At 53.0% G+C, this 27,273-nt stretch overlaps 1 protein-coding gene across 3 annotated transcripts in view; it reads left to right on the top strand.

Annotated features, from left to right (window-relative positions):
• Nucleotides 1-1,583: 1,583 nt before the first annotated feature.
• Nucleotides 1,584-27,273, top strand: part of LMO1 (LIM domain only 1) — a 41,812-nt gene continuing 16,122 nt past the window's right edge. Inside the window, exons 1-2 of one of the 3 annotated variants that reach the window (XM_027563204.1) lie at nucleotides 1,703-1,791; nucleotides 6,229-6,488. In XM_027563204.1, the coding sequence (XP_027419005.1) occupies nucleotides 6,464-6,488 (25 nt within the window). In that variant the 5' untranslated portion in view covers nucleotides 1,703-1,791; nucleotides 6,229-6,463. Of the gene's footprint in view, nucleotides 1,792-5,946; nucleotides 6,489-27,273 lie in introns of those variants that run through there. The other 2 variants (XM_027563205.1, XM_027563203.1) reach the window with 2 other exon arrangements.

The following is a 27,273-nucleotide window of genomic DNA, read 5'->3' as shown; positions in this document are numbered from 1 at the left end:
CTTCCCCTCCCCTAGCCCTCTCTCCACCCCTCAATCAGAATGTGTTTTGATAAGTGGGGGCTTGGGAGACAGCATGAGGGTGACAAACTGTGCCTCCTCCACCAATTAAATTTTTTAAAAAGCTGCTATGGAAGGAGCGAATATTAGTTTCCTGATTTATAAAGCCAAATGGATTAAGCTCATTCATTGCCCGGGGAAACAAAAAGGAAATCTTCAATACCTCTGTGCACATTGAGAACGGGAACAATACTGGTCTTTAGAAAGCAGAAACCTAATTTGGGGGAATCAATTACCCTCTGTGTCCCTGCCTCTGTGGGCTCTCTCACTGGCTTTCTCTCAATAGAGATTTTCTGGGAGGTAGAATGTGGAGAAGTTGGTCAACCATAGGCACACCCTCCGTTTAGCCTTACAAACAGGAGGCAAAGAACTAGGGTTTGTGGAGTGGGAGTTGGGGGTGCACCTGGATATCAGACACTTGTGGAAATGCGAGGAGGCAAGCTGTGGCTGGGGAGGGCTTTGGGATAAAACCTGGAGAATGGGGGAGGGGGGCGGGTATAGGGATGTGCAGTGAGAGGGCAAGAGAAGGGGATGATGGGAACCCGGAGTTTATAACTGGGGGGAAGGGGAGCATCCTCCAGTCCGTGATGAGGTGAGGAGGACACTCTCTCAGCCTGGCTCCACAGACCCCAACCGCCTCCTGATTCATCTCGTCTGTGGTCTGCACTTGCCCTTGTGGGTTTGAGCCTGCAATGTGCAATGGCCAGAAAATTAGACAAAATGAAAGGGGATGGGGCGCCAGCCACAGTAGCCACGGAGTCACATTCACAGCCACACACAGAAGCGCGTGCACAATTTCACACATTCCAGTGCTGGGTCTCAGACACTGGCCCACGGTCCCCAGCCCCAGGGCCGCACTCACCCCGATGCACTCACAGTCACACATGGGGAAGCCCACACTCACAAGGACAGGGTCACAGACTCAAAACGACACCCCACATACTCCCACCCGAAATCGCACACATTCCGCCTCCCCCAAGTCCGAGCTGAAGCTCCCACGGTGTCTCACCACCCAACACAGCCCTCACTCTGGCATGTGGTCACACACACACACACACACACACACAGAGTCCCTCACACGCACACACTCTGGCTGTGCTTTTGTGTTTTGTCAGAATTAATGAGAAAAGTTCCCGTGCCCTGCGGGTAATTAGTGTCCTTGGAGTTAAATAAGCTAATGGCGGGCACCTCTGGCCCAAGCAATTATGTTTGTGTATTGAATAATTGATTCAAAGGGGGGGAAGGGCCGCTAATCAGATCTGAACATAATGAATTGATTTAATTAACAGGGGAATCTGAGGGGCCCTGGGAAACGCAGGCTTCTTCACTCGGCTGAGCGAGCGCTGCCCGCGCGGAGAGAAGAGCGCTCGGCGGCGGCGGCGGCGGCGGCGGCTCCGGCCCGGCCCGGGCAGCTGCTGCCGGCTCGGCTCGTCCATCGAGGCCGGGCGGACTCGCCCCAGCCCCAGCCCCGCCCCAGCCCCGCCCCGTCCCGCCCCGCCCCCGGGTCTGGCCCGGCCGCCCGCCCGCCGGAGCTCCTAGCCGGTGGGGCTCAGCTCCGGGCGCCGGTCGATCCGCCCCAGTCCGCGGCCGCGCTCGCCGGGCGCGGAGCCCGCGCGGGGCCGGCGGGAGCAAAGCAGACGAGCGACGGCGGAGTCCGAGCCGCCCGCCCCTCCGTGTCCTCGGCCCGGGCCGGGCTGGAGCCGCCGGGGACCATGGTGTTGGACCAAGAGGACGGTAGGTGCCCGGGGACCCGCGGGGCGCAGGGCGAGGGCGGCGGCAGCGTCCCCCGCGCCCGGCCCCGGCCGCCTTTGGCCCGCTCCCCGGAAGCCCGGCGGTGGAGGTGCGCGCGGGTGCGTATCGGAGTGCCGGGCTCAGCCCGAGGCTCCTCAGCCGGATTAGGAAGTCACACGGGCCAGCCAAGCCCGGCAGCCCTGCACGCTCGGGCAGGGAACTTTCTCAGTGGCTCTTGCCGCCTCGCGGGCAAAGGAGCGCCTCTCCGATCCGCGCCGTGGGCTTCCCCGCAGTGCCCACTGACCCCAGTCTCTCTGCCTCCCCACTGGTATCTGCATGTTCCCGCTTCTGCACCGCTGCGGAAAGGCTCCCCCAGGAGGATGCCCAGAGAACCCCGGGGTGAGGGTGCCGTCCAACCAGCACCGCCCTGGGGTCCCTCAGGTCTGGAACGTCATAGCTGCGGGATGGGTGACATGGCTTCACACCTGGCCGGGTTGGGGAGGACTCTGGCCGATCAGTTCCCCCAGCCCAGAGTGCTGGGAGGTGCACTGCCGGTTAGGGCATGTGGACGGGCTGTATATCCAAGATAGCAGAGGCGGATTCACATTGATGGAATGAGTTTTTAAGCTTCAGAGCCCTTCCATTGTAATTTTGTTTAGTAAATCTCCTATTCTTTTTCTTAAAGACCCTTTACTTACCCACCCCAACCCTAGTTGCATAAGGAAGCTTGACTCTCAGAAAATCTAACCACCCCTGGGTCCAGCTCACACCCTTCCCATTGTAAATGCCAGTCTCTTAGGAGAACTCACAGCTCTGCTGGTCCATGGAGCATCCCCGGTTGCTAGGGCAGTTCTCTGGTGCCCGGGAGATGAAGCCCTGAGGCAGGAGGCTGGGAAATTGGGGGTTGGGAGGCAGCTGCTGGTCTGCAGGGAGGGGTCTGGGTGCCTGGCCTTTCTCTCTGGCCCCGCTAGTCCCTTTTCCCACCATGCCACCTCCCAGTAGGGTGATTAACTATCCTGGTTTGCCCAGGACCATCCCTGTTTTATCACTGACAGTCCCAGGATCTGGAAGCCCCTCAGTCCAGAGAACTGGGGCAAACTAGGACATCTGGTCGACAGCCTATATCCACAACCTTCTCTGGGCTGTTGTGCAGGGGTGGGTTGGCCTTCATTGAAGGGGCGGGGAGACTTGTTTTCTGGAGTGTAGATTCTGCATAGGCCCTCACAAAACCCAACAAGTTATAACGGCAGCTTCCTGGAAGGCCTGTCCTAGGCTTCCAGAAACCGAAAGAGGAAAAGTTTGCCAACTGTGTACTTTGCCACTCTAGTTGGCTGCAAATCCCTATGCATGGGCTGCTTTGTGGGAGTCGGGGGCTGGGCAGGGCAGGGCACCTGAACTTGGCCAGCAGCCATCCTGATGGTACGCAAAGTCTGTAGAGTCACTCTGTCCCCTCAACTGTGGCGGCCACTGGGAACGGGCCTTTGTCACTCCAAATACCCCTTTTGAGTGTCACCTGTGAGGCCGGCTTGTAACTCCATCTTGGAGCTGGAGGCAGGCCCTCAGGCCAAGGCACATGTGACAAGCCCCACTGAGGAGTTCTGGAATATCTGGTCTGCTGGGCCCCCCGGGCATCAAGTCTTCAGCCCCCTCCCCCACAACCCCAGTGCAGGAATCCTTCATCGGGACTTTACTGCCAGATGCAATGACAAACTGCTAGGACCTGCCCAAAACTTTGTAAAGCAGCCAGGCTCACCCCCTTTCTGCTCACCGTAACCTAGGGTGCTGAGCAACTGGCCTCCCTCTGCTGTCCCCAGAGGCATTTCAAGGGCATTTTGGAGCACTCTTGGCAGTCTCACAGTGAGAGTACACGCTCATCACCTGTGGAATGTGTCAGGTGCAAACCCCCGCCCCCAGCCCCAGGGGATACGAGAATTCCACCCCCGTGTTGTGGGCGTGCCCCTGGACCTGAAGGCAGCTTGGGTGGGAGTGAGCATGGGCACAGGAGTTACCTCCCTGCCCAACAATTACCCATAAGCTGAGAGGCAGGCTGCTGGAGGAGCCAGGCTCCTGCCTGGGTTTGTCAGCCCAGCAGGCCCCTTCCTGGGTGGGACCTCAAGTCACCCAAAGCGTCCAAAGGTTGCTGGGTAGCTCTGTCCACCAGAAGGCCTCTGTGGAGGCCCTTCTCCAGATGAGTGTGGCAGCTCAGTGCTCATCACTGGGGCTGCAGAGGGAGCTGCCTGTGGGCAAAGGCAGCTAGCCCTTCACACACAGCACCAACTCCCTGCTCACACCCCAGCCTCTTCTACAGTCCATTGTTCTGTAACCCAGGCCTGCCCCAGTCCCTGGGTTGGGCTGCAAGGCCCCTGACTCCCGAAAGAGATGCTGCTAACTGTGTGGCTGCTAATTGGGCACCTTGGGAGCTGGGGAGAGCTGATGTTGGGACAGAGTCCCAAGCACACACCTGAGAGTGAGAAAGTGGCCCCAGCTAATCAAGTTCAGGTTTGTGGGTCAGGGGCAGACCCTGAGAGTGAGGAGAGGCAGTCCCAGAGGCCAGGAGTAAGGCCACAGCCCTTGTAGAGTGAACACCTCCAGGTAGCAAAGAGCTGTCTACAGAAAGAAGCTCCCCCTTGCCAGCCTGCCGGGTCCAGTGCTTGCTGTGCTGTCAGGCCCCCAACTCAGGCTGGGGTGAGGGGCTGGCACTAAATGTGCCGGCGGCGGCAGTGCCAAAGCCTCCCTCAGACCCTCAGGGTACAGCTGAGCTGCAGTGGCAGGGGAGAGATCAAGCTCGCAGTCCTGAGGGATGGTGAGTCTGAGCAAAATGATATATTTAACATCAAATATACTCAAGGACTATTAGGATTAAGTATTCAAGATGAAGGGGAAAGCGAAACCCTCTGAGCTGCGGATGAAGCATCTCATTAGAAGCAGCCTCTCTTCTGTTTTCTCAAAGCTTGACTTTCCTGCCTAGGGTAGAGGAGGATGGGCTGCAGCACCATCCCTTCTCCCCTTCCCCCTCCCATCAAGCACCCCACATTGGGGCCCCCTAGGGCTTAAGGGGCATGACCTGGCCTTCAAATCTCCTTTGTACCCACTGTCTCCCACCTCCGCCATTGTCTGGGGTGCTACAGTTTACAAAGCACATTCATATGCAATGTCTCATCTGATCCCCAGAGCAAATTTGGAGATAGCAGAGCTGTCTTCTGCTTCACAGACAGGGAAACTGAGGCCCTAGGGAGAGAAAATGACTTGCAAAAGTCCCCTACTGGTAATAGGCAGAGACGAGATGAAGTCGTGATGGCCCTTTGCCCCTCCAAGGACTACAGTTTCCTTCTCCTTGCCTGGATCTAATCCTTGGAAGTGACTGTGGGGGATGAGCCTCTGGCACATGTTAAGATTTCCATCCCATCCTGGAACTCTGTACTGTCAAGAGAAAAAAAAAAAGCCCTTGATATTGAAGAGTGGCCTTCCTGGAGAAGGCAGCCTGGGCACCAGCCCCAAGGTGCTCAGAGAGAAGCAGGGTTCAGAGGGAGAGGAGATGAACACTGTATCCCTTCCTGCCTCCTGCGTTACTAAGCAAAAATCAGCACCTCTGTAATAGTAGGAATCTGTTTTCACTGCTGTATCCCCAGTGCCTTAGAATAGAGCTTGGTGCATAATATGTGCTCAATAAATAGTTGTGGGATGAAAATAATAACCTTCAAGGCCATGCTGTGCTTGCTCAGATAGAAGCTGAGACAGGATCTCATTCTCTGTGAAATCAAGATGCTTTTCTGAGGGGCTGCTGGGGTAAGGGTGGTGATGGAAGACTCAACAGTGGGAAAATCTGTGCCCTGCAGAGGGTTAACTTTGCCAAACAATCCAGGAAGCAACCAGGAACCCCGGAGAGAGGAGGTAGCAAGGGAGGGTACGTGGTCAGAGAAAGAGTGCCCCCGTGGGAGGGGGCCAAAATCAAGGCTGAGGGGACTGACAGACAGGAGTGGCCTACCAGACAGTGTTTGGGAATAAGGACCCTGGGTCCTGAGCAGAGCCACGCGCCGAGTTGAGGCCTAGAGGCCTCCAGGTGGCGCTGCGGAGCCGGGCAGCCGCGCGTCTCCACTCCCCATTAACTCGGGAGGGAGGGGGCCTCGGGAAATGTGTGCATTTATTCAGTAGCAGGAGTGCAAACCTCATACATTGAGGGAGAAAGGCAGCGGGAGACGGCCGCCGAGATTCCCCCATCTCTTTGAATATAATTTTAGATTGAGATTCAGATTAAATCCGAGGGGAAAACACTTTATGAGGCTGAAAGCTGTGTCGTTGCCAGAGCCAGGGTTATGAGCTATCAAATGCAATTACATTAAGACAGATTATACTGGGCAAATTGAGCCATTTAGAAGGTGAGAATCAAAGAAACGGCTCTGATCCTCTCTTCCCCCTTCTCTCTCCCTCTCCAAATTGCAGTTCGTAGTTCCTTGCAATTCTGAGGCACAAAAGTAGGTGAGACTGCTTTTGTATCTGCGAAGTGCTTCACTCCTGAATGTAATTCTAGCTGAGTGCAATCTAGGTTAAGAGCCGGACAAGCGGGTAATTAGAGTCCGCTCGCTGCCGGAGGACCGGCCGCCCCGCCGAAGCGCGCCCGGAATCGGCGCCCTTCTCCCGGCCGAGTCGAGCTGCGGCTGGACACGGAGCGCCCGAGATGATGGTGCTGGACAAGGAGGACGGTAGGTGGCGGGCGGGGGTCCCAACGCCCCGCGCCCCTGCGCCCCCGCCGTGGCGCGCGGGAACACACACGCCGGGACACGGGCGCGCACACGCCGGGCTGTGCTGGGCTGGCGGTCCCCAGGGGGCTTGGGACTAGGGTGGCGAGGCAAGGGACCTCTGGGCTGCGCGCCCCCGGGGCCGGGCCAGGCCGAACCGGACCGCGGGCGGGCGAGCTGTGCTCCGGCCGTGTGATGCTCTGCGGGGCCGCGTGGAGGCTCCGGCTGCCCTCGGATCTCGGCGCAGCGGCAGTTCGCGTAGAACGTTTCGTCTTTGCGGCTGCTCCTCTCACCGCAGCCATCACCCTCGCGCCGCACGCGTAACCCGAGAGTCGCAGAGCGCCGAGCAAATCAGTGGCTTCGGGAAATCGGACTCCAGAGCTTGCGGCCCGCTGGCGCGCAGAAAGAAGGTGGCCACCGGGGTGCCCGGCAGGCCAGTGGGAAAGCCGGCCGGACCCTCAGGGACACGGCTGCCCGAAAGCTCGGTGAGATAAAGGGACGCCTCCTGTGCTGCCCACTGTCTCCCTGAGGGCGCTTGAGCTCGGAGGCAGGAGTTTGGCCCAGAGGAAGAAAGTGTCCCGCTCCCGGCCAGTAGCACGCGTGCCGGAGGCGCCAGGACCTACCTTGATCAAGAGCTTCACTGCGCCTGAGAGGTCAGAAGAGCGGGGCCCCGCGGTGGCTAGAAGCCACTAGTAGGGGGTCTCACACACCCAAAGCCTTCCTGACTGCCACTGTCCCGCAGTAATTGTCCTGGTATGTGCAGGAGAGGTCGGAGAACCCAGCCCTCTTAAGGGTAAAACCAGTGGGTGTCTTGTGACCCAGGGGCAGCCCTCGGGGTCGGGAGAGTGGCCCTTCCCTGGCCCCGGCCCATGCCCTTCTCCTCTGGAGGTGAGGGTTACCTGGTGGGTTAGTGTTGTCGGGAGACATGAATCTAATTGTTAGCACCCAAGCCCCACCTGCATTGTACTGCTGGTGAGGACCTGAGAAGAGGGGTTTTCTGTGAGTCAGTCGGGAATCCTCTTAGAGTGACATCAGCTGACCTCTCCCAGTGAGTATGAAGGTCTGTGCCCTCTGCCCTCCAGGTCGGTGGTGTTCCTGACATGGTCACTTGGTGGAAATCTGAAGTTAAGTGACAAGGTCACACAGGATGTTCCCTTTGCTGCCACTGTGTGCCGATGCCCCTAGCCTCCCTTCCACCCACTGAGACCTCAGGCAGGAAGGGCCATTTAAAATATCTGGCCCGGGGGTGGCATGTCGGGGAGCTCTGTGGCCGGTCAGCCCATTTCTGGGCATGTGGGTAGAAAGAGAGGGAGGAGGACTAAATGCTCTGGCCAAAAGAATCCGTTTGCCAGGGTTTGGCTAGGGTGAGACACCCACTTCCTGTGTGCTGTTTCTTTTTTATGGGCCCTCCCCTGGAGCCCCAGGTGGGCCAGTAGAGGGCTGGGCTGGTGCAGGCGTGTACTGATTGGAAAGGAGAAGAAGTCTGGGGTGAGGCCAGACAAGGAGGAAGGAGTCCTCGCTTTAGCTCCTTTCTCATCAACTCCCCGTGTTATCTTGGACCAGTCATGCCCATCTTGAGACCTCACTTTTCCTCTTGGTAAAGTGAGGAGCCAGTGCAGGCAGGTCCTTCCTTGGTGTTTGGAGGTGCTCCCACCATGGGGAGCATGTGGAAATTGGGGTATGTCTTCAACCCAGATTGTTTGGTATTGACTCCCTAGGCCCAAGCCAGAAATCCAGAAGACCCAGGCCCTGTACACAGGTGGCCTCAGGCAGGAAGACGGGCCTCCAGCTGACAAGATAACACCGCCACCAGCACCTCGGGTCTTGTACTCTGCAGGCACCCCAGAATGCCTTGGCTCTGTGTACTAAAGGTTTCTAGATGAGCCCTAAATGGAAATGGTTCTCTGGAGGTCATTTCAGCCAGTCTCCTGCCTACCCCCCTGGTATATGTGTTTCCCTTAGTGTTCCCCAGACCTGTAAAGAAGAGCTGACTCTGCCCTAAGGTCCCCCAGCCTGTCCAGTCTTAACGATGTGGTGCCCAGTAGTGCTGAGATCACTGAGCTCTGGGACCCCTCACAGCACAAGGAAGAAGACTGGCTCAAGTCCTGAGGAGTCATTTGATTCATGTCCTGCTCAGCCTAGATCTGTCTTTCAAAAGCAGCCTTTTTGCTCATAAATCCACCCTCCATTCCCTGTTGGAGTCTAGCATCTCCTGGTTCCAGGAAACCCTGAAGGTGGTACCTTCAGCTAGGTGGAGGGAGAAAGGCTCTAGACCCATTCACATCCTCACCCCCACCCCCAAACCTGCTGCCTAATTCCTTCCTTACACTTAATGCTCTCCCAGCAGGTGGCCATCTGGGCTGGGTGGCAGTACTGCTCCCCAGGGCCCCCAAGGAGTATGTTCCTCCCGGCTGTGGACTGCACCCTTTGTCTGGCTGCAGCGGGGAACTCGGGCTCCTATTAACCACCCCCAACGCCTTTTCTCCACCTGACAGCATCTTGTGGGAAGAGGCCCAGGCTCCTCTGGTTGAAGTCAGGTCCGCCAGCTGCCGAGGACCAAAGCTCTTGCTCTGCTGGGCTGCAGGGCTTTCATGTTGCACTTCTGAAAGATAATAAAATATCAATCGCTTTGCCGTAGCAACGGGTTTAAGAGACTTTCTGAAGTATTGAATCGTCAGAAAAAAAAATTTTTTTTTTTTTTTGCTTTTAAGCACAGTGCATTATTAATAAAGTAATCCATTAGGTCGAGCAGTGAAGGGCCACCACAGAGAGGAAAGATCTGTTTTGCAAACGGTTAAACTTCGGGTTTCAAGATTAATTGCTTTCATTTGGATGCTTGCTCTTGGCCTAGCCAGCTCCACTTTACTGGAACTCAGGGTCCTGCCTTTCTACGTGCCGTGGGGCCTGCCTGTCAGCAAAGGGAGCCCAGCTCCAACTTTCCTGGAGAAACCACCCTTCTCCCCCTGGCACCTGTGCTTGGACTGGCACAGGCAGTGGGCTTTCCGGGGAGGTTTGTGGTCCAAGGGGAGCTATAGCCCTGAACCCTGAAGAGTCAGATTAGCTCTCAGCCTGTTGGAGAAATGGCCCTAGAGCACGAGCAGGCAGCAGAGGGTCCAGGCAGCCCCCAAAACAGGGAGAGCCTCAGGTTGTGAAGGAATGGGAAGGAGAGCATGCTGAAGTCACCCCCGAAGGGTGGCCCCATGTGTGTGCTGCAGAAGGGCAGGTCTGGGTGTAAGCTGCCTCTGCATAGGCCCAGCAGGAGGGCCGGGGCGACTGCAGGAAACACAGGCAGGCAGTGGAACTGACTTAATTCCTAGGGCATTTTTAATAAGTTAAAAAGACCTAAGGAGATTGGAGCTGGGCTGAGGAGGACCAGACAGTGCATCTTCAATTGTTAATGACCACTATGAGCACAGCTTCCACAGCAGACTTGGTTGATCCATGGGGGCAAGCTCTCAGCTACACTTGGCTACTGACTGGCAGGACCTCCTAGAATATCCCGTCATGCTCTGGACCACAGAGGGTCCTAGGGGCCTCTCCCAGCAGAGTGTGGCCAGGACCTCCCTGGTCCTGGAGGAAAGGCAGGAGGGAGTGGGCCCTGATGCTGTTCCGTAGTGCAGACCCCAACCCATCCGCAGGAGGGTGGAGCCCACTGGACACTGCTCTCTGTTGAGGGCTGGTAAAGGCCTTGTGAGGCTGGCACGGTGGGGACCAGGCCTGGCACCTGCAGTGTGCCTGGAAGAGAAGGGTCTCCATCTGCACCCACCAGTCTGGCCTGGGCTGCAGCCATTTCCTCATGCAGGGGAATGAAGCATCACAAAATCTGAGCATGTACAGCTATGTCCCCTTCCTGCCCAAACACAGCGAGGCAGGGAGCCTATAAGGATGGCTTTCCCCAACCCCCTCCCAGAGCCCAGGGTAAGAAGCAGGTGCTTCTGTCTGTTCCCTGCTCTTCCATTCATCTGCCCATGCGGAGAACTTGGGATGAGGGGGCGGGGTGGAGGGACAGGGAAACAACATAAATTGGTCTGTCGTCCGGAATCCATGTCTCGCTAATGTACCCAGATTAACTCAACTGTAAATTGTCTCCTTGGATGGCAGTGTCTTGCTAAAAGTTTCCCATATGATTCATGATTTGGATTGCTTTTAACGGCTATTGGCTAAGCAAGCCGGTGACTGTACAAGGTGATGCAATTGGCATTAGCGAGGGAGGCACGGGAGCGTGTAATGCAGTCAATACTGCATTAACTACTGATGCCCAATTACAGGGAGTGGGAGAGAGCCTTTCAGGAGCATTAGGACTGGGGAAAGCTGAGATCACTGGCCGCTGCTCGCCTAAAAGCTTCACCCTTTGCGTGCCGGGGCTTGGCCCTGGCCTGGCCACTCACTTGGCCTCTGTGGCCGTAGGAACTGCCTCTCTCGCTCTTGCATGTCCCACAACGATGCTTTTAGCACATGGAAATGTGCATTTTCCTAGAGCTGGGGCCTGCTTCTCATCCCTCCTGAGAATTGATTTCCCACCCAGCTCCAAGTCCCAGAGTCAGATGGGGTGGCTGCCCCACCTGCTTCCATTTAAGGAACCGCTCAAAAAGCCCCATCTGAGAGTAGGACCAAGAGGAGGTCTATTTTGGTCTCTCCCCTTTGGAACAGATGGATGATTGCCAGCGAGCACTGGCGGCCGACCCTCTATGATCGGAAGAGACGTGAGGTTTAGCCTCAGCACAGCTGGACTGCTGGCACAAGCAAGGCTGCTGAAGCTGAAGAGTGGTCTTGGCTGGGCCTTCTCTGAACAGAAGACAGAGCTGGTTGGCTGATGAAAGTGACCCAAGCCAGCTTGGGGTCCTTAGCCAATGTGGACCCCCTCCAGAGCTACATCCCACAAAGGGCACAGCTGTCCCCATGTAGCCAGGAGGCCAAAACTGTTGTTCAGGTCCAGTTCCAGGGGCCAGACGACCTCCCAGGAACCCCTGATCAGGTATATTATGAAGTTTGGAAGAAGCTAGGGATGAAGGTAGAAAAAAGGATCTGATACCCCAGTGTGGCAGGTACTATGGGACTTGCTGCCACATCTACTATTGTGCTGAGCTACGTAGGTCCGATATGTCCACTGTAGTTCTGTGTTCTGTGCCAACCCAGCGTTGAGGTGGTTTTGCCTCTATACCTTCTCATCTCTACGGTGAGAACAAGAACATCTAACTGGCAGGATTGTTTTCAGGATTAGCTCAGATAATGTCCATGTACACACATTATAAACCAGGAAGCTTCATGCATTGTGAAGTAACAGTGCTATCTGCAAAACCACAGGCTGATCCGAAATAGTCCTGTGCCCAGATCAGTGCTTTGTTTGTTGCCTGGTGCTGGGCCCTCATCCTCCCTTTTCTCTAGTTTACCCATCATGGCCATCCCTCACCACTGTCCAGGAGGCAAGGCGAACTCACTACTCACCACTGTTCAGGTCCTTACAGACAGGGAGCACCATGGGAAGAAGCCTCCAGAATCACTCTTTGTAAGCCCTTCCATTTATAGTGGCAGAGTTGAAACTCAACGTTGCCCAGAATTACATAGGGAGTTAGAGCCCAGAGCTTTAGCATCTTTCTGTGTTCCATCTTGGCTTCCATGCCTGTGCCTGTACCCAAAGTGTGACAAGGCTGGATGGTAGAAATCTCTGATAAGGAGGAATATGAGCTTAACCAAGACCATGTGTCTGGGCATCCTACTCATGGCCTCACTGACAGGCAGGGCATGTGTTCTCAGATGTAGGAAGGTCCTCCTGGTCGGTGCTGATGGGCGCTAACCTGACCTGGGCCTTCACGGGCTAGAGAAGCCCCAGAAGTACATGTGGCCTGTAGCCCATGCTGCCTGCCTGCCCTGCCTGGAGCTGAAGGACACCGAGGCACACAGGCCACCCTCCCAGCCTCGGCTGAACTTTTCGTGGTGCTGCTGGCCTGAGTTTTCCTGGTAGGTCTGTACTCTAGATAGGGCTACACCAGTGGAGTCACCTTGTGCTGACTTGCAAAAGCTGATTTTGCACATCCCTTCCCAGCTCTGGGTTCAGGGACATCACATTGGTAACTTGTTACAAGCCATAGTGGAAATATTAACACCACAGAAATTGGCAAACACTGGAAATCAAGGTTTTTTTTTCCCTGGAGAATCAGTTGTGAGATATTTATCAGCACACCACCGGATTGCATTCATCTGGGACTCTGGACCTAATTCTTTCACCACCATTCTCCCAACCCATCTACCACCTTTCTTTTGGTACCAGAGGACCCAGCCTTTGCCACCCTGACATTCTACCAGATACCTGCTGCCACACTAGGCTGGGCAGGACTGATATGTCCACTCTGGTTTTATCCCCCATGCCGACCTGGCATCTCCCTCTGTACCCTTGCTCATGCTGTCCCCGTTGCCTGGTGCATCCTCACTACCCTTTGGTTGGCCTTGAGGGAGCCTACAGGCAGCCTAGGCTTCTTACAGACCATTCCAGGTCCTGTTCAGAGTCACATCCACCCAACTAGCTACAAGCTCATCTCTCATTGGTTGGAGGATGTTTATTTTGTGTTCTGGCTAAGGCAGGAGCCTACTGTGGCTGACATAACAGAGTGGGGGGTGGGGGGAGGGGGGCTGGCCCAGGTGCAGGGACAGATGCCTCAGAGTGCAGGCCTCCCGGGTCAGACTGGATCCCCAACTCCACCTCCTACCCCTTCCTAAGTGGGCTTTCTTGAGTGGCCTACTGCTTCAGGTGCAACCTGCTAGCATGAGTCAGGAGACTCGGCTGACTGCTGTGTGACTTCAGACAACTTCCTGGGCCTCGGTTTTCACATGTCTACAGTGGGGGCAACACTTAATTGGCACCTAATGTTCATGTACACACTTGATAATCCTGGAAGCCTCGTGTCCATGTGAAGTGAGAGTGCTCTCTACACAGATGCAGGATGATCTCTTTGGCTTTGGCCTCTTGGTCTTTACACAGCAGCTCTTGTTTCACTGAACCCTTAATTAAAAGCAAGCATTGTACTGTGCCTGCATATCAGTTAGTTACTGCTGCATAACCAATCACCCCAAAACTCAGAGGCTCAAAACAACAAACATCTATTTAGCTTTTGAATCTGTGGGTCAGTAATGAAGGTTGGGCTTGGCTAAGGGGTTTTCTGGGCCTTGGCTAGACTCACTCATGCCTAGGGGATGGCTGATCAGCTGGATGCTGGGGATAATAAGACTATGTCCCTCATCATCCAGCAGACTTTTCTGGATTGTTCCCAGGCTGGAGGCAGGTCCAGAATGAATGTGCACAAGGCTTCTTGAGGCCTAGGCTTGGCTCTGGGATATTGTCACTTTGTATTCTGTTGGCTAAAATAAATCACAAGGCCAGCCCCAGTTCAAAAGATGGGGAAACAGTTCTACCCTTGAAGGAAGGAGGTGAAAAGTCACATTCCAAAGAGTGTGAATATGGGGAGGGGCAGAGACTTAGAGCCACGTACAGGTTGCACAACTCACAAGACCAGAGCTGGGCTCTGAGCCCAGGCCATCTGCACTCCTTCTCTGTGCTCTGCTGGCTCCCAGCTCCCCATTGCAGCTGGCAGACTTGAGGATAGGAGAGAAGGACACTTGTGACCCTGAGTAGAATCAGGAATGGTCTGTAATGGGGCTGCAGGGGGAGCTCCTGGGAGAGGGATGGAGCCAGCAAGAGGATGACTTGGGGTTGGGGGTGTGGGAGGCTTCCTGTGGGGGCCATTGTTGGGGGCCGACATCAGAGCCTGGCCAGTTCCTCCATGGGGAAGCCTGGAGGGGGACCACAGTGAGGTCAGGCCCTACTGCCTTCTCTGGCTTTTCATCTGTCCTGCAAAGCCACCCATCAGTTAGAAGGGGTGTGAAGTTCTATGGTTCCCAGAACGGAATGAAACCTGGACATCCATGCAGATGCAGCCAGGCGGGAATCAATTCATTGGTTAGCCCCTCGCCTCAAAACAGGGCAGTAAGTGGGCTGGTGAGAGGCCCGTGTACATTCATAAACCAGCTGATTGAAAAGCAATATTTCAGATAAATACAAGCCAGCGATCTATCAGTGGTTGTAATAAAACCCAGGCTTCAGGCTGTGATTTTATTTTGAAATAATAAGAATTGCTTGATTCTTTTTACTTGAGTTACCATGGTAATTCCAGCGTGGAGCAGTGTTATATTGATTTAGAAAGTGGACAGTAATATTTCTTTTGTGTTATTCTGTTTCTAGGCCTTGATTTCTAATTTCCACTTGGAGATTACTTTTATAAATTTCTTAAGTCCTTCCACTTTTTTCCTCTCACAGTATAATTTTCCTCTCATACGCCGCTATGTTCTGAGCTTATTGGTTTGCTCTTATTTTAAATTAAACTTGCTGGTTTCAAATATTGAAATGACATCTTTGTCTGTGTCTGTACTTTGGTTTAGCAAAATATTACAGTCTGACGCTTTCTGCTTAATAATTTAAGGGAGGCATTCTGTCGGCCCTCACTGGGTGCTGATAACTTATGACTCAACCAACGCAGACCTTAAACTCCTGACATTTTAATATTGTGTGGCGGGAGCGGCCGCCCCTCTGCTTGGAATCTCAGTGGAGAAAAATCCATGTGGTACCCCAGAAGGGAGTTTTAATAATTCACCTTTGCTGCTTGGCACAATGACTTGATAGAGCGGGGGAGGGAGGCTGGTTCTTCTTGGATAAGTGGGAGCAGCCCTGGTCTGGGCTCTGATGGCCCCCACGGGCACCCACTCCATCCAGACTTTCCTGTCCCCTGAATCTTTAAAAACTCCAATTCCTGATCCCTTGGTGATAGACTGTCCAGCCTGGATTGTGGGGGGCTGACTATGAGGGCTGCCTATGGGGGCTGCCTATGGATTGTGGGTGGCTGCCTATGGGGGCTGCCTATGGATTGAACTCTCCGTTTCTTAGTTTCCCAAGTGAAACTAGCTTGGGCTTAGTCAGACAGACTGAGTTCAAATCCCACTTTGGTCACTAGGTAATCCTAGATAGTAAACTGAAAAGTAATTCTAACTGGTGAAACGGGTATGATCATGACCATCTTCACACAGCTCTTGATGGTCTTAAAGGTGATTGATGTGGTTTCCCTCACATTCCTAGGGTTTTGGGAGGAGCAGGGGAGAAAGTGGAAATGGGTGTGCTTTGGAAAGTTTACTCCGTTCCAGATGTGCCTGGGTTCAGAACTCTGGCAGGAGTGTTCTTTGGAGAGGACCCGGGGCAATGACTCCACAAGGAAGTGGGTCAGCCCCACCCACTTTCCTGGTCTGCCCAGCGGAGAACAGGGAATCTGCTGCAGCAACCTAGAGGGTGTTCTCTGTCCTCCGAACTCTCCATACTACACAGCAAGAATGGGGCTCCAGGAAGCTCACAACAACAAAGGTTGTAGGGCAGAGATCTGTACACAGGCCCCCTCTCTCTGGCCTGAGGAAAGGTCCTTCCTGTCCTGCGTGTATCCACCAGTGTGGTGGTGTGTTAGTTATCTCTTGCTGTGTAACAAATTATTTCACGATTTAGCAGCTTAAAAAAGCACCCACTTTTTAATCTCACAGTGTCTGTAGGTCAGGAGTCCAGGTACTTAGCTGGGTCTTCTGCTCAGGGTCTGTCATAATAATCAAGGCACTGGCTGGGACTGTGGTCTCATCTGAAGATTCATCCAGGGGAATGAGCTTTCAAGTTCACTCGTGGTTGTTGCTGCTGCTGCTGCTGCTGCTGCTAAGTCGCTTCAGTTGTGTCCGACTCTGTGCGACCCCGTCCCTGGGATTCTCCAGGCAAGAACACTGGAGTGGGTTGCCATTTCCTTCTCCAATGCATGAAAGTGAAAAGTGAAAGTGAAGTTGCTCAGTCGTGTCCGACTCTTAATGACCCCATGGACTGCAGCCTACCAGGCTCCTCTGCCCATGGGATTTTCCAGGCAAGAGTACTGAAGTGGGGTGCCATTGCCTTCTCTGCATGTGGTTGTTGGTGGGATTCAATTCCTTGTGGGCTGCTGGACTGAGGGCCTCCATTCTCCACTGAAGGATGGCCAAAGCCTGCCTTCAGTTCTATGCCTCATGGCTTTCTCCACTAGAGCAGCTTGCTTCCTTGAAGCCACCAAGGGAGAATGTCTGCTAGCAAGCAGGAAGTCACAGTCTTTTATAAAATGTGACACATCTAATCACAGATGTGACATTCCATCACTTTTGCTGTATTTTCTTCCTTGGGAGCAAGTCTCTAGGTCCAGCTCATACTCAAGGAAGTGGGTGGGGGGTGGGGCTACACAGGGTGCAGAGGATCATTGCACGCCTGTGTGCTCAGTTGCTTCAGTCTGTTCAGCGCTTTGTGACCCCAGGGACTGCAGCCCACCAAGCTCCTCTGTCTGTGGGATCCTCCAGTCAAAAATACTGGAGTGGGTTGCCATGCTCTCCTCCAGGGGATCTTCCCAACCCAGAATTGAACCTGCATCTCCTGAGACTTCTGCCCTGGCAGGCAGGTGGATTCTTTACCCACTGAGTTACCTTGGAAGCCAGAGGATCGCTGGGACAATCTTAAGAAGCTTCCTACTGCTTGTGAGTTGTCAGCCTCCGGAATAGCATTTCAGGCCCCAGGTGTCCAACAGCTTAGCTGCCCCCAGAGACCGTGACTCACCTCTATCCCCAGGAGGCCCAGCACCTCTGTTCCCTGCATCACCTCACACCAGGGAAGGACACAGATGTCCCAGCACCTTTCATTTCATCTTCACAGCACCTCCAGGAGGCTGGAACTCAGCATTAGTCCCATTTTGCAGAGGAGAGGGTTATGCCCAGAGAGGGCAGGCTTGCAAAGCACTTGTCTGTTACTCCAGGGCCTCTCTTCTCTCGGAGGAGACAAGGGTCATTCCTTCCTGTGGCAGCCTCCCCACAGCAGTGGGACTGAGGGCCTTAGCCCCTTGCCCGCTCTGCTCAGGCCAGGTGGAGCTGGTGTCTTTGAGGTGGCCTGGGCAGAGGCCACCTCAGCAGTTTCTCACCTGTGAACAGGGCTGAAGGAGACTCTCCTGTGGGCTGGGGCACAGGATGGAGACCAAAATTTATGCCTCCTCCACCTGGCTCTGCCACCAACTCACAGTATGTCCCTGGGCAGGCCTCTTCCCCTCTCTGGGGTTTTGCCATTTTCCAGGGTTGCTGGCTGCTTGATGCCCAAGCTATACCATGCATGGAGACGAGACTCCTGGTGGAAAGCAGTTGGGGTGAGGCCAAGACCAGGAGAGAGACACCACCCCATTGATGTTGCTGTGTCCTTCTTTCGTCTCCCGGGGTCAGGAGAAGTAGAGATCCCAGGTGAAAGCATTTGTGGCCTCCAACCCTCCACACTTGGTCAGGTGGACGATCCCATCCCTGGCTCTTCCCAGGCAGAGCTCAACTAGGAGACAGAGGGGACTTTTGAAATAGGCCTAAAGCCTGGAGGCCAGTGAGCCTGTCCCAGCTTCAGACCTGAGAGGACCCTGGTCAATTATGTCCTTTTATCAGTGGTTGGGGGGTGGGGGTATGAATGCACCAAGAAGCATCCATTAATAATTCTTTGCTGACACTGAGATATTCAGCTGATACTTTCTGAGTAGAAAAGTCTGGGGCCCAGCAGAGGCTGCCTGCACCCTGGGATGGGACATCAGGGCTGAACCTCATCTCTTTGCCTGTTGACCAGAGGCAATCTCTTGCAGGTGGACATTCTCATGCCAGCCAGAAGCTGCTCCCCAGTTTCCAGGCATCCCGGCAGGGCTTAGGGCTCCCAAGGAGCAGAGGACAGTAGGCAGGGCTAACTTGGGCACAGGTCCCGCTTAGTACTCAGCCCAAGTACAGAGTATGATGTTTTGACCTGCCTTTTTTCCCCTTAGGATGTTTTCACACTACTCTTTGATCCTCAGAATGCTTTATCAGATCAGTGCTAAAATATGCATTTTACACAAGAATAACATCTCATTAGTATTATTGAAAATGTAAAGAAAAAAATAATCCAGGAAAAAGCCTAAATTGGTTGAAATAATTAACACAAAGCAAAACTGGCAACAGTTAAGACTGCACCTGGCAAAATATGTTATTGACTAAAAATTGACAGAAGAACCAAATCTTCCTGATAGAATTTAGACCTGCCAAAGTTGGCTCAGGAAATATTTTCTGGTATAAGTAATTACTACAAAAAAAAAAAAATCCCCGGCAACGATGAAAGTTCTAATTTGAAAGATTTGATGTGAGCCCCAAACTGATCATGAGCCACATAGTCACTTAAGAATTTAAGAATAATTTATCCCAATGAGAATAATTCCAATATAATAAAATGGAGGAGAAAGAAATGGTTTAACACTAATGAATAGAAAATTGATCAAGGCAATTTTGATTGAGTCAAATCAAACTGACTTAATGAAGCTCATTAAGAACTACTTTCTTGATGAACTATCATCAAAATATAATGCTTATTAACATATAGCTGTTAGGGGCTAGCCCCTAGTAGTAGATGCTTAGTAAATATTTGTTGCATGACCTGTGGATGAATGAGTTAGCAGGTAAAGGAAGGCAGGCGATGAGCAGACAGAATGAAAAATTCCTTTATCCCAGAGAGAGGGCAGATTTTCATTTTATTAAGATCATTTAGGCTACTCTGGAATGTTTTCCAAAACCACCAACCAATCCTCCACTTCTCAGTGGTCACCTACTGGGTGTCCTACAAATTTAACTCAATTCTGACATCTACCTACCCAGAGGTGACGTCAGATCCCACAGGTCCAGGGCTCATTCCCACAAGACTGCCTTCACTTCAGAAGCCAATCTCAAGTCCAGGTGTCACCTGTACTTCAGACCAACATGCTAACAATCAGGGTTCCCTACACTCCTCCTCTGCTGCTGCTAAGTCACTTCAGTTGTGTCCAACTCTGTGCGACCCCATAGATGGCAGCCCACCAGGCTCCCCCGTCCCTGGGATTCTCCAGGCAAGAACACTGGAGTGGGTTGCCATTTCCTTCTCCAACACCCCTCCTCAGGTGAGATGATCTCCTAGAATGGCTCACAAAGCTCAGGAAAGCATTTCCTTACATTTACCAGTTTGCTCTAAGGAGATGATAAAGGATACAGATGAGCAGGTGGATGAAGAAGCACATAGGGTGAGGTCTGTAGGGTCCCAAGCATAGCAGCTTTCATCCAGCTTCAGCATCAGTCCTTCCAATGAATATTCAGGACTGATTTCCTGAATATTGGCATGCATCACCCTCCTAATATGTGAACATGTTCACCAACCCAGAGCTCATCAAATCTTGTTCAGGACTCTATATAGAGCTTCATCACTAGCCACCTCCCAGCCTTTCCTGGAGGTCAGTGGGTGAGGCAGAAAGTTCTGACCATCTAATCATAAGGTCTTTCTGGTGACCATCCCCAGCCTGAGGCTATCTAGGGGCCCCACCCTAAGTCACCTCATTAGTATAAACTCAAAGGTACTCAGTAGGGACTCCTTATGAATAACAAAAGATACTCCCATCACTCAGGAAATTGCAAGGTTTATAGGAGTTCAGTGCCAGGAACCTGAGACAAAGACAAAGATATATTACTGTTATATCTACTCAGTTCTTTCAGTTCACTCAGTCGTGTCAGACCCTGAGACTCTGTGGACTGCAGCACATCAGGCTTCCCTGCCCATCACCAACTCCCAGAGCCTGCTCAAACTCATGTCCATTGAGTTGGTGATGCCATCCAACCATTTCATCCTCTGTTCTCCCCTTCTCCTTCCTTCAATCTTTCCCAGCAACAGGATCTTTTCCAATAAGTCTGTTCTTCACATCAGGTGGCCAAAGTATTGGAGCTTCAGCTTCAGCATCAGTCCTTCCAATGAATATTCAGGACTGATTTCCTTTAGGATTGACTGGTTTGATCTCCTTGCAGTCCAAGGGACTCTCAAGAGTTCTCCAACACCACAGTTCAAAAGCATCAATTCTTTGGCACTTAGCCTTTTTTATGTTCCAACTCTCACATCCATACATGACTACTAGAAAAACCATAGCTTTGACTAGATGGACCTTTGTCAGCAAAGTGATGTCTCTGCTTTTTAATGTGCTGTCTGGGTTGGTCATAGCTTTTCTTCCAAGGACCATCTGCAGTAATTTTTCAGCCCAAGAAAATAGTCTGTCACTGTTTCCACTGTTTCCCCATCTATTTGCCATGAAATGATGGGACAGAATGCCATGATCTTAGTTTTTTGAATGTTGAGTTTTAAGCCAGCTTTTTCACTCTCTTTCACTTTCATCAGGAGACTCTTTAGTTCCTCTTCACTTTCTGCCATAAGGGTGGTGTCATCTGCATATGCGAGGTTATTGATATTTCTCCCAGCAATCTTGATTCCAGCTTGTGCTTCATCCAGCCTGGCATTTCTCATGATATACTCTGTATATAAGTTAAATAAACAGGGTGGCAATATACGGCCTTGACGTACTCCTTCCCCAATTTGGAGGATATTTGGAGGGGATAAAACTAGGGGCAGAAAAAAACCAGCCATGACGTAGGAGGGAAGTGTTCTTTGTTTTGAATTTTATAGGATGACCACTCCCTAACCCCTCCAGCCGTAGACAGCCCTCTGCTCCTTCCTGCAGTTCCCTTCCTTCCAAGAGTCATTCTGGGCCTGTGGGTGGGTGGGGTGGAGATCGGGGACTAGATGGTCAGACTGGAGGCAGTTGAAGTCCTGGAAAGAAATGGTGGAGGGAGTGGCTAGAACTGTGGCCTTGGGAATGTGAGGGAATCTCTGTAGTCTCCTGGTGGTCAAGATCTTGCCTAGAACATTTCTACTACCAGTAGCAAGGCTTGAGTTTCCAGAGTTGAGCCCCAGGGAAGGCAGACAGAGTCCTCAACTGCAAGCCTGTCCTTATCCACTTTTGTCCTGGAGGCTCCTGCTGACCCTGCCCAGCCTTGGCCTGAGGCTCCCTGCTCTCTGTGCTCTCTTCTGTGGCTGCTCCATGATTGGACCAAGCTTCTGGCTTTCCAGGCTTCAAAGGAGTGAGCTGAAGCCCTTGGCCTGAGGCAGGTGGGAGCACACCAGGGCAGGGGAGCAGCAAGTCCAGCCAAACCAGCTACCCACGTCCCAGCTCCCAGAATCTCATTTGATCCGTCTGTAAAGTGTTTCATGGCCTTCACAGCTCTGGGCCTGTTTCCTCTCTCAGACTAGCTTCCGTGAAAGCTCCTGGACTTCCCTGGTGATCTAGTGCTTAAGAATTCACCTGCTAATGCAGGGGACACGGGTTCAATCACTGATTCAGGAAGATCCCACATGCCGTAGGGCAGCCAAGCCCGTGCTCCACACCTACTGAGCTTGGGCTCCCTAGAGCCCGTGCTCTGCACAAGAGAAGCCACCGCAGTGAGAAGCCTGTGCATCACAACTAGAGCGTAGCCCTTCACTTGCCACAACTAGAGAAAACCCAAGTGCAGCAATGAAGTGCAGCCAAATAAAATAAAATTTAAAAAAACTCCTGATTCTGGGAAACAACCAAGTCCCTCTACCCTTATCCATGTCTAATACGGCCCACCTCCTGATTATATGAGAGTATGACTGGCCTGAGAAGATCAGAACCTGTGTCTGAGGGCACTTCCATGGTGAGCCCAGCGTAAGGCCCTGGCTCTGCAGTGAGCTGTCCCTCAGGGCCTCTGTGCAGCACAGCTCCTGCCTGGCTGCCCAGGGCCTAGCCACCCAGACCATTCCACCCTGGCTGCACTCTTCTCCCTATGGCCCACTTTCCAGATGCTCTGCCTTCCCTTCCAGGGTAAAGGCTTCAGATTCCCTCCCCCAAGAAGAGAGAAACCCCAAGAGCATCAGTCCAGGCCCCAGATTCAGGGGCGGCTAGGTGCACCCTGCCACAGTGGGCCTGGCCCCCTCTGCTGACCACGTGCTTCATCTTCTTGAGTCACCTTCTCAGATTAGCCACAAAGGGTGCTGCCCTGGCCTGGGCACTGTACTCTCTCCCTCCAGCAGTTTTCATTGACCCCAAGGCAGCCTAGTCGCCTTCCTTCCTGGCCTTTGTGGCCTGGATCTGAGCTTGTACACCCCGCCTAGGGGAGACTCAGGCCCTGAGATAGGGTAGCACTCCTTACTGAACCTTGGCTGGGGACCTGGAGGACCTCACTCCGATCCTAGTCATAGTGCCTGTGCTGTAACTTGTGATACCTGATGTAGGACAAGCTCAGGGTCTGGAAAAGGGACCCCCCTCCATGAGTATGTTGTTTGTAGGTGGGATGATAGCCTCAGAGGATGGAGAAATTTCAACAGAGAGCTCTAGGGAGACAAAACGCAAGTGTAGGAGTGGACACACTCAGGGAGTCAGAGGAGAGTGATGCTGCCTAGGGAGCAGGGCTGGAAAGAGAGGGCACAATCAGATTTCTGGATGGGAGTACTGAGGAGGGAGCCGGTAGGGGTGGGGAGGGTGATCTGAAGCCCTTCCCTATGGAGTAGCTGTTATGAGACAGGGTGATCCCGGCTGAGGGCTGGCTGTTAGACCTCCCAGGACCCCTCTCCTGACTCCAGAATTTACTTTTTATGAACTGTTTTCTCTTGTTCTCAAAGGAATATTTGTTTTGTTGTTTGTTTTGCTTTCCTTTATAACAGCTTTACTGAGAATAATTTGAATGCCACAAAATTAACCTTTTAAAAATGTGCATCTCAGTGTATTTAGAGTGATGCAGCCATCACCATTATCTAATTCAAGAACATTTTCATCACCCGAAAAAGAAGCTCCATATCCATTAGCAGTCACTCCCCATTCCCCTCCTCTCTGGCAACCACTGATTTACTTTCTGTCTCTATGGATTTGCCTATTCTGGATATTTCATACAAATGGAATCAGACAAGTTGTGGTCTTTGTGGCTGACTTCTTTCCTATCATAGTGTTTCCAAGGTTCATCATGTTGTAGCATGTCTCAATACTTCATTTCTTTTCATTGCCAAATAATATTCCATTATCTGTGTATATCACATTTTATTTATCCATACATCAGTTGATGGGCATTGGAATTGTTTTTACTTTTTAGCTATTGTGAATTATGCTACCATGAACATTCATATACAAGTTTCTGTGTGGACATATGTTTTCATTTTTCTTGGGTATATATTTAGGAGTAGAATTGCTGAGTCATATGGTAATTCTATGTTTAGGGATATTTGTTTTTGACTTTAAATAAACAGTACAAGAATGTTGAGAAGATAAACCATCCTTGGCTGTCTGAGTTTTTGGAAAGGAGGTTGCCTGCAGCCTGGTCCTCTGGGCACCCAAGGTTCAGCAGGACCTTGGGTCAGTCCTTTTCAACTGCTGGCTTCAGTTTTCTGATCAGTGAAGTGGGATTTCTTATGGCTCTTTGCTCACTTCAAGAGCTGTTGTTAGTAATTACTACTTACATAGCGTGTCCAGGATTGCAGAACACTCCTCTTACTTTAGCTGCTTTGCTCCTTTGGCCCTGCAGTTTGGGTATTATTACTCGAGTTCTGCTGATGGGAATGCTGAAGCTCAGAGAGGCTGAAGGACTTGACTGAGTTTACATTGTGGATTCATGGCAAAACCTGAACTTGAACCCAGACTCATCAGGGTCCAGGTCCCTGGCCTGAACTCCCGTCTCGCCTGTGTCTCTGGGCACACCAGGGTGTTATGCAAGGGAGATCCCTGTCTGAGCAGCCATCACGATCCCGTCCCCATCCTGCGTGCTGGGAAGTCAGGCCCCAGACGTGGCAAGACGTGGGCTCTAAGGCAAAATGCTACTCTAGGATTTGTCAAGAGTCTGCTTTTTAGCTGTGTGACTTTGGATAAATTACTCCACCCCTCTGAGCCTCAATTTCCCCATCCACCAAACTGAAGCAGTAACTACTACTCAGAGCACTAGAAGGAGAATGTGGTAAGATGTATAGGAAATGCCAAGCACGATGTGAGGCAGGTGCTAGAACACTTGAGCAGGGCTTGGGGAGGATGCGGAGTGCTGTGGGACCTGTGAGGAGAAATGGGTGGATTCTGGGCTGTTCAGAGCCGGTGTTGGGGAGGAGACATCGCTTGGGCTGGCCAGGAAGCTGAGAGGAGGTGCGCTCTGCCAGCGTTCTCCAGCCTGGGGCTGCCAGAAAGCAGGAGGGGTTTCCAGGGGTCTCACCAAAACCTCCCGTCTCCAGGAGAGCTTGTAGATAGGCCCTGCTGCACCCTCAGCCCTCACCCCCAGCCTCGCCCATAATGCCTGAGACAGGGGCTTGCATGACTGCCTTAGTTAGCCTGAATGGTAATAAAACACTTTAAATTTATTGTGACATTTGGATTTAATTAAAAAGTACACACTTAGGGAAGTAGAACATAATGGGGAGAGAGGCAGGGTGGCTTTTCCCCTCCTTTCTTCCCCAAACTAATTAGCGTTGTATTTTAAATTGTTTATGTGCCGCTAATCATTGTAATAAATCATTTATACTGAAAAAGACACAGTCGGCTGTGCCCGCCGCGCGGGTTCCGCTCGCCAGGCTCTATCGCGAACAAATTGATCTGGAAGTGAATTTATTAACCACTGGGGAAGAAATCATTAGTGCTTTCTCTAAACATTCCCCAGGTACGCTTTATTGCCGCAGTTTATGCTGTAACTAAAAGGAGCATTACCCAGGCCCATGTTGTAATTTCCTCGCAGAGCAGGCAGCCCACTCCCAAGACAGAGGGTGGGAGGGGTTGGGGCATTCCTGCCTCCTCGCCTGCAAGTGGTCTGGTGACCCCAGCCCTTCTGCAGGGCTGCTCATTCCAGAAGGGGGCTGCCCTCCTGGTGCCTCTCAGTGGAAGAGTGGCTCACAGTCGCTCGTGTTTATGTCTCTTTCAGTGTGGCTTCCAGTTGAGGGCTTAGCCTCAGGTTTGGAAAACTGAGGGGCAGGGGCGGTGAGTCACTGAGGTCAGACAGGCTTGTCGTGGACCAGCTTCCCCACCCAGAGATGGAAGGCATCAGTGGTGGGATGATCGTCTGCTTGGAGGAACGAATATGCCTGAGCAGGGCCCCAGGCAGAGCAGGGGCTCCTAGGAGCCTACTCTGCCTGCAAGTATCCCCAAGGCCCTTATCCTGCAGGCCCAGGGGCCTCCTCCTAAGTTTGGCTGGAGCAGTCTGTTCTGCTTGGCTTCCAGCTGTGGCCCGCTGCCCCCTGAGTCCCATCCCCTTCCAGTGCAGGGCCAGGATGGTGCTCAGCATGCCCCATATGGCCTGACGGGTGGCAGGCAGGGTGACTGTCAGCTCCCTGGCTGCAGACCCCATGCCTCAGTGCAGCCTGCCTCCACCCTGGCCTTCCCAGCAGTCCAGCTTCCTAGTCACGCTTACTCTCCCTTTGCACTGGGAGGCTTCAGACTACTCTTGCTTCCCAGGGCCTGCACGCCCAGGCCCGCACAGCAGGCTTCCTCCCACCAGGTTTCTGGAAGGGAAATTCACTTCTGAACCAACACCTTTTCCCTGGGAACCCGTGGCTGGTCTGAGATACAAATGTCTGAGATACAAATTCCTGCCTGTCTGACTCCACTGCTCGTGTTCTTAGCAGCTTCCTCCACTGGGACCCCACGAGCCTCCTCAACCAGGTTAGGGGTTTGTGGGGATCTGGCTCACGTGGGCCTTGCCTTCAGTTCTTTTCACTGAGGTCTACAAAGGAGGGAGGAGCAGCCCCCTAGGCCTCAACAGAAGGCCCCAGGATGGCACCTCAGCCAGGCACCCCAGGAGCCGTGCTGGGGCTACTGGCACCTAAGAGGCTTCTCCCACTTCTGGGGTCTCCCTCCCAGCCTTCTCACTCTCTCCTCCCTCACCCAGCCCGGGGGCTAGCAGATGGGCCCTGGCTGCTCCAGGAAGCAAGCAGGACCCAGCAGCTGGCTAGGCCAAGCCTGCCTGGAGGGTCCCCTCGTGGCATCTAGAGAACGCATTTAAAAGTTTGAATTCAAAATTGATTTTGAAGGGCCCTAATCTCCGATCCCCTGGCGCTCACGGTGTGCCTGCAGCTCCTGCCAGACTCTCGTTTTCTGGTTCAGCGCGTTGGTGCTCGCGTCTCTGATGCTGTGAAATTGAGACTCGTCTGAGAGTCCGTGCCCTCCTCCTCCTCTGTGGAGATTGCAGGCCCCTTGGGAGCCCTGTTTCATTAGATGGGTGACGCGGGCTTTGCCGGTGCCCAGGGAGCAGCTGAGTTGCCTTCTGGGGAATTCAGCTTCCAGACGTTTCTCCGCTAGTACCCACAATTATGCAGCTCCAAGCAGCATCCTGCCAAGTGACTGGGGGCTGGCTGCAACAGACCAGGATGGGATGGGGCTTGAGGGAGCTGCAGATAGAGAGAGGCTTGGACCTGGGGGTTTTCTGTAGCAAACTTCAGGGGCTTTTTCCTTCTGCTTCCCCCCAGAGGTTCAGACTAGGCAGGGAGGGAGCAGTGGTTATATCTTTAAGCTCAAAGGACCCTCGAGAGGGCAGCTGTGGGATTGTGTGCCAGGGGAGGGGTGCCCCGGCCGCAAACACAAAGGGAAAGACTGAACTGCCAAGATTACACAGATGCCTGAGCTCCAGGCCTCCACCCCAGCACAAGAGTTGGGAGGGAGTATTTACTCAAGAGGCCTGCAATGCAGGAGACCCAGGTTCAAGCCCTGGGTTGGGGAAGATCCCCTGGAGAAGAGAGTGGCAACCCATTCCAGTATTCTTGCCTGAAGAATTCCATGGACTGAGGAGCCAGGTCCGTGGGGTCACAAAGAGTCAGACATGACTGAGCTACTGATACTTTCACTTTCAGATG

Source organism: Bos indicus x Bos taurus, chromosome 15 (assembly GCF_003369695.1).
Source record: "Bos indicus x Bos taurus breed Angus x Brahman F1 hybrid chromosome 15, Bos_hybrid_MaternalHap_v2.0, whole genome shotgun sequence".
In the NCBI taxonomy this organism is placed as follows: domain Eukaryota; kingdom Metazoa; phylum Chordata; class Mammalia; order Artiodactyla; family Bovidae; genus Bos; species Bos indicus x Bos taurus.
The sequence above is the reverse complement of the archived record's forward strand: the minus strand, read 5'-3'. Positions and strand labels throughout refer to the sequence as shown.